Genomic DNA, 6,680 nt, shown 5'->3' with positions numbered 1-6,680 from the left:
CACACACACACACACACACACACACACACACAGAGGTATTGGAGGCAGAATAAAGTTAAGTAGGTTTTGGAGAAAAAGGTTGAGGGGAGGGGAGGAACAGGGGAGGATTCCCACCCTCTGGAATAGGTAAGAGGTAGGAACTTGGGCTATTGATTGGCAGGTGTACTTATCTAGACGGAGTCTACTTGGTCCATGAGAGGTAGATCTGAGTGGTTTTCCTGGATGTTATAAGTTTACAGTTTTGTTAACAGCACAGACAGTCTTTAAGATAAGCTTAGGGAAGACAAAAAACCTTTGTGGAGTAGAAGGGGCAAGACAGCCATTTCCCTATGTCTAGATGTATGTTAATTTAACACAGTGAGAAACATTTTTAAGTTTACATTTAAAAGATGATCAAAGGAAACTCAAAGTTTTGACCTTGTGCATATGAGAACTGATCATATAGATTTATCATGAGAAACACCTTAAGTCTATAGCTAAAAGACAACCAAAGGAAACTTATATTTGTAACTATGGTAGCTGATAGTATAGATTTATCTTGAGAAACACTGTAAGTCTATAGTTAAAAGAAAATCAAAGGAAACTTGAAATTTGAACCTGTTGATGATAAAAGTTGGATTATATTATGGAATGTTTTATTAGAGTTAAGCTACTTTATCAGAGCTCCATTTTGAACCTTTGAACTCTCAATATAACAATGGCATAGCAAGGGAAGGAATTTGAAGCACTTTGTATCTTAAAACAATTTTTTATTACCATCTAAGTTTGTATATCCTCTAACCTTTATATTTATGATTACTGACCTCAAAACACCTTTCTAGACCCTCATTTAGATCTTTATAATTTAAGCCTTTTATTTAGTTGTTTACAATGAGACATAAATCTAATCACTGTGGAGTAGTCACTGTAAGCTGAGTTTCTTTAGATAAGTAGCAGAGGGTTATATCTGCATAAAGGTTACATGGGAAATGTCTATCTTTTATCATGAAACCTTTGAGCAAGGCAAACCTGTGTACCTTTTTGATAGGAGATCTGATAGTCTTAACTAGTTAACACATTGACTAATGAGCTAATGTGCTGGTGATCACCTTGGGGTAAGGAGCTAGTTGTTTTCTAGCTGTCAAGCTGCAGTTAGCTTAGCTGTCAATGTAATCAGAAATCTGGGAAGAGTTAATTCCAGCAAAAAGAGAGAAATTGTGTCTTGAGAAGAGAGAGATTTCACCCAAGGGAAGAGGTCCTAAGGCAGGAAGGTCAGTGAGAAGGGATAACCACAAAGACTGTGAATACCTCGGTTCCCAAGGACACCAGAGGGTGGCTGGGAGCTCAACAGCCCTCCCTTGAGACCCGGTGCTGTTTACACTGACCAGTGGGGTAGCTGACCAAATGGCTGATGTTTGGATGGATAGATCTAGTTATCCAATGGCTGGAAAGTACATGTAGCAGAGAGATCATGGACCTCCGAGTTTAAGTATCTGTGTTATGGCATCCTTGATATGTTTTGTAAAACGTGGTATGATGTGGTAGGAGGGGGTGCTTTAGTGGTCCCATGCTGGGGCATCCTCCCCTGAGGTACCAGCCATACGATGGGCATGATGATGTCTTTTGGGGCACTAGAAGGGGGGTTAAGAAGAGAGTAGAGGCAGAGAAAGAGGGGACAGAGAAGGACAGAGAGAGGAGAGCAAAAGAAAAGGCTGGCCAAGAGACAGAGAGTTGGGAGGGGTGAGAGGACAGAGAGGGAAAAAGAGGCCAGAGATGTGCGTGCGTGCATGTGTGTGTGTGTGTATGTGTGTGTGTGTGTGTGTGTGTACAAACAGTCCTTTTATAGCATGTGAGGCTCACACCTGGTTGTTGCTAGAGAACTGTTGGGCAGAGCCTAGAAGAAATGCTAACATTGACTCAACTCTTGCTAGGAATATTCTGTATATGTAACTTAGATTCAACTCTTGTTTAAAAAAAATAGATCTACTAGAAAATAGATGGTTTTAAGTAGCAACCACATGTCTGGCTGCCCATCTTTACCAAGGTTAGAAAGGAGTACATGTGATGTGATTTCACCACCATCTTTGTTAAGGTGACCATGTGGTATAAAGCAACAATTATCCAACTTCTAAGTCTTGTTGAGGCCTCTGTTTATCATCGTATCTCCCTTTCAAACATGGGAGGCAACAAGAGTGCTTATAAATATTCAGATTAGGATGAGTGTTTATGTGATAATAAGTTGCTAAGGTTATAAAGTCTACTAAGGTGAACAGAAACAGTTTTAGGGATATATATCTAACCACTCGTGTCTTTGCTAACTGCTCTACATCAGGCTTCTAGGACTTTTAAATAATAAATGACTTATGCTCGATAAATAAGGTTTACACGTTCCTAAGGTCTACACAGGCTAACTGTAACCAACTAGGCATGTCTAGCCTGTTTGTCTTTACTGACTTTTCTAAGTTTAGTTACTTGAATAAAGAGTCTTACAAGAACCTGACATTCTGTAATGGTGTAACATGAAAGGATACAACAAACAAACAACAAACAACCAAAAAGGTCTCTATATGAACTGTATTTATGGTTTTGTAAAGTTTCTAGTCCTTCTATGGAATACACTTAATGGCTTAAAGGTTTATTTTGATGCTAGAAGACCTTCAATCAAATCTTCAGCACAAAGTTTTAAGGTTCAAACTTAGCAGAGATAGCTGGATGGTGGTGGCGCACATCTTTAATCCCAGCACTTGGGAGGCAGATGTAGGCGGATTTCTGAGTTCGAGGTGAGCCTGGTCTACAGAGTGAGTTCCAGGACAGTCAGGGCTACTCAGAGAACCCTGTCTCGAAAAAACAAAAAAGCAAAAAACTTAGCAGAGATAAAGTTGTAAAATGCTAATGTTATAAAGATACTAACTTGTAAACTGTTAAAGATAACTAAAACAAGCAAGTTAATGCTAAGCCACTCTATAAAAGGTCAAATTCTTTAACATACTCAAAACTATGCACATAAGTCAGTGTTAAGTACAAATGTAATTCATTTACAGGGCAAGCTTTATTTAGTAGTCAATATAAATTTTCAAGGTTAAGCCTAAGACTGGTAACTAAGAACAAGAAACAAGTAAATTTTGTTTAACTCATGAATACATAACACATAATGATCCTCAAACTCTTCAGAGATCTGTAGATATCTGTACATATCTTCAGAGATCTGTAGAGAGGGTATCTTATGTCTGTATGGATGTGGCACCTGTCAATAATAAATTTGATGGCCTATAGCTTAGGCAGGAAAAATGCAGGAGGAGAGAGAATTCTGGAATAGATCCAGGCTTGGGGAGATCTGCCCAGGAAGATGTTAGGAGATGGACTCATGGTACCTGAGCAGAGGTAACCAGCCACATGGTAGAATAAACAATTGAGTTATTTTAGTTATGATTTAGTCAGAGTACATCTAACTATAGATCTAACTGTGTGGCCAAGGTATCTGTAAATATATTTTGAATTGGAGTCTTATTTTTGAGAGCATAGGGCTGGGAGGAAAAACCAGGACTTAACTTCTACAGAGATCTGCTGAATATGGCATTTAAAATGTCTAATTGAAAAAAAATATTTCCATGACAGACAGGACTGCAAGCTCCTAGAGGCAACTGTAAGATCTCAAAAGAAGATGTCGGGATAGAGACTACCTCACCTGGATTGCTGTACCATTAACCCCTGGTTGAAACTGCCCATGTCTTACCACCAAGGCTCTGCACAAATTATGGACACTGTTGAGTTGACCGCTCTACTCTGCCTTGCCTAAGTGGGTCAGTTTTCCCAAGTTCCTCCACAGAAAAATCTCTCAGACTTTCTGGATCTGGCAGTCAAAGGCCAGTGCTGTCCTGTGTGACAGTGAAAGATCTAATGCTGTCTGTCTATCCTGTGTGACAACCAAAGACCGGCTACCTCTGCCCTCAGTGAAGCCATGGGGACCACAGCAGCCTAGGACAACTGTCCAGGTGGCAGTCACTCACTGTCATTTTACTTGATACACACATTTGGATGGTGCTTCCTGCTATAATTCACCCTTTTCAGATCTCTGATGATGCTGATAGCGAACTGTAGCTTTATGTTAACAGCGGCAGGCACCCGGCTCCTCTCCCCAATGCTGCAGCTGCCATTTCTCTGTAGAAGCAGGCATCAGGTCTCTACAGGTCCTTTAAATAAAGGACTTTGCAATGACCACTCTCAACAATCAACCATTTGTGTCTCATGGTAAACGATTAGCTGAAAAGAAAAAGTCCAATGTTTGTATCAGTTGTGAGGGTCTGAGAAAGTAATTTGTAGGCAAGTTTGTAAATGCAGATTGTGGTAACATGAAAGCTTGAGTTGTGAGGGTCTAAGAAAATAATTTAAGGTGTGTAAGCGCAAGTTGTAAAGGTATAAGGCATTGATTTAAAGTAATGGCAGGTGTCTGAGGTTTCTTTCTCTCTCTATGCTATTGTTATATAAAGACGTCTGAAGTTCACAGTTTTAACATTAATCAATGGACTTCTGACAAGCTATTCATCTCGCCCTGGTAAAACACTGCTGCTATCACACTCACAAGCTCAAAATTGTCTTCTGAGCATAGGCTTAGCAACCTTCTCAATCATGCTAAACACATCTCTGTCCAATCTATATAACCAGGCCTTGGGATATATAATGCTTTCCACTCAGAACCATGCCCTGATGTTCCCAAGCTTTTACTCTGACTCAAAGGCATGAGGCCACTGCTTTTTCCACAGTGCAGATTTCAGCACAGAGTGCACACAGTGGTAATGCTAATACCTTTAAAACATGTATCTTTTTGTGAACTTAAAAACATTCTTGTAAGCTTCAGGAAGTCATGATTTGTATCCGCCTGTCACAGGTCAAATGGACTCCAGACAATGACTCCTGCCAATCAGCAACCTAAGTTTTCCCACCTACTGCCTACCCCTGGTTTCGGGGCTGCTCCCTACCCCAACTACCAGGACCATGGGCCTGGAACTCCTTAACTTTACCTTCTGTCCCTGTCTATAACTGTCCCAGCAGGTTCCAAACAGCTGCTGCAGACTGCTGCTACACTGCCTGCAATGTGCCAGCTCCAGGTGTTCCTTGCACCCTGCATGCCAGACTGCTCCAAAGCAGCCTGCACTGCCCTAGCCCCAGGTGGTCCCTCAGAATCTGGGGAGCAACAGGTGCCCCCAAGCCTGCCCTCCTCTCTCTTCCTGGCTTTGACCAATATTCCAGTCTTCCTGGATCCTGATGACACCCCAACTTCAGCAGAAAGTAGTTATAGAAGGGATTATATCATCCTTTATCCTTAGCAAAAAGGCTGGAATGTTAAGTCTCAAACTCAGGATAAATGGCTAATTAAGGCACCCATTTAACAGATCAAAGCAGACTCTGGCCACCAGTCCCCCTGGCTTGCTCTGCTCCTGGATCTCTCCTGGTCCACTTGCCCTGCCACCCCATGGCCCAGTTCAGTCTCTTGGCCATATTCAGTCTGGACTCTTCCAGATCCCTCTGTCTGTTCTCTCCCTCATACCTACAGTAGTAACCTTCGCCACAACCATACCTTGGAGAAGATATGTCCTAGTTTTTCTCAGCCATCTGGCATCTTGATCTTGGGCTTTCAGACTCCTGAACTGTAACAAATATTTGTTATTTCAGCTGCCCGGTCTACAGGGTTCTGTTTCAGTCACCCCAAACCAGGAAAGCAGGGATGACAGCCCTATTCCACCTTATAGGTGCTGACACAGGTTCTCAGAGGGGGCTCTGCCATGGTTCTCTAACTCGGGTTATTCCGAGTTCATCTATAGACAGTGGAGAAGCCAGCAGAACTACATGGTGGCTTTGGATTAACTCCAAATAAAGTAGGTAAAAGTTAAGGAATCCTAGCATCCTAGTGAAGGGAGGCTCTGTGCTTGGCTGGCCCAGGCCTGCTGAGAAGCGAAGGCTGGGCAATAGCAAGGAACGGAGAGGTCCCCAGCTTTTACCTGCACGTTTCTGTCTTGGCTGAGTTCTCCGTACTTCTGTGTAAATCACGTCTTCTTTAGAGTCTATTTAGGAAGAAGGTAAAATTTCAGAGGAGAATAAGGAGCTTCCTTCGCTTCTCAGCTACCCCTCGGCCAGTTTGTTCTCTGGAAGGATTATAGCTCTCCAGGCTTTATTGTCTTCCTGACCCTGCTCCAATATGAATCTTGTGATTTCTGCCAAACCAGAGACCAGAGGGCTCTTGTCCTCACCATTGCTGTACACTGGCTGCAGCTCTATACAGGCTGGCACATTGTAATAGGTGGGCTCCTGGGGTTCGGAATCTGAAGGGCTTCTGTAAGATAAAGAGATGCTGATGTTTTTCCAGAGTGAGAAGAAAGGAATAGTGATCCTTTCTAAGGAGTTTTCAACCAAACATTGTTTCTGTTTCTATGTTATGCCCCCCCCCCCCGGTATGTAAGAGGCACTGTACTAATACTTGTAAGTATTTAGTTCTGTTTTGTTCCCATTTTATATGTGTAAGCAATGAGTGTTCTATAAAGTGAAGTGGTTTACCGTCACCACTAAACTAGAAAAGGGGAAGAGCCAAGATTTAAAACAGGCTGATGCCCCTTTCAGAGACATCAATTTCATAGAAACAAAGACCCCCCAAGGAACTCCCGTGGTTTGGACGCAGACACTATGGGAGGCTCGATGGCAGTTTGTGA

General features: G+C 42.2%; 1 protein-coding gene across 8 annotated transcripts in view; it reads right to left on the bottom strand.

Annotated features, from left to right (window-relative positions):
• Nucleotides 1–6,680, bottom strand: part of LOC116093086 (Fc receptor-like protein 5) — a 50,972-nt gene that overhangs the window by 21,009 nt on the left and 23,283 nt on the right. For 6 of the 8 annotated variants that reach the window (XM_031374270.1, XM_031374271.1, XM_031374273.1 and 3 more), the window contains 4 exons: nt 6,225–6,307; nt 5,976–6,038; nt 5,555–5,624; nt 2,539–4,239 (listed from right to left, as the gene is read on the bottom strand). In XM_031374270.1, the coding sequence (XP_031230130.1) occupies nt 5,572–5,624; nt 5,976–6,038; nt 6,225–6,307 (199 nt within the window). In that variant the 3' untranslated portion in view covers nt 2,539–4,239; nt 5,555–5,571. Of the gene's footprint in view, nt 1–2,538; nt 4,240–5,554; nt 5,625–5,975; nt 6,039–6,224; nt 6,308–6,680 lie in introns of those variants that run through there. The other 2 variants (XM_031374272.1, XM_031374268.1) reach the window with 1 other exon arrangement.

This window comes from Mastomys coucha, unplaced genomic scaffold, assembly GCF_008632895.1.
Source record: "Mastomys coucha isolate ucsf_1 unplaced genomic scaffold, UCSF_Mcou_1 pScaffold16, whole genome shotgun sequence".
Classification (NCBI taxonomy): Eukaryota; Metazoa; Chordata; class Mammalia; order Rodentia; family Muridae; genus Mastomys; species Mastomys coucha.
This window is presented reverse-complemented; position numbering and strand designations above follow the sequence as displayed.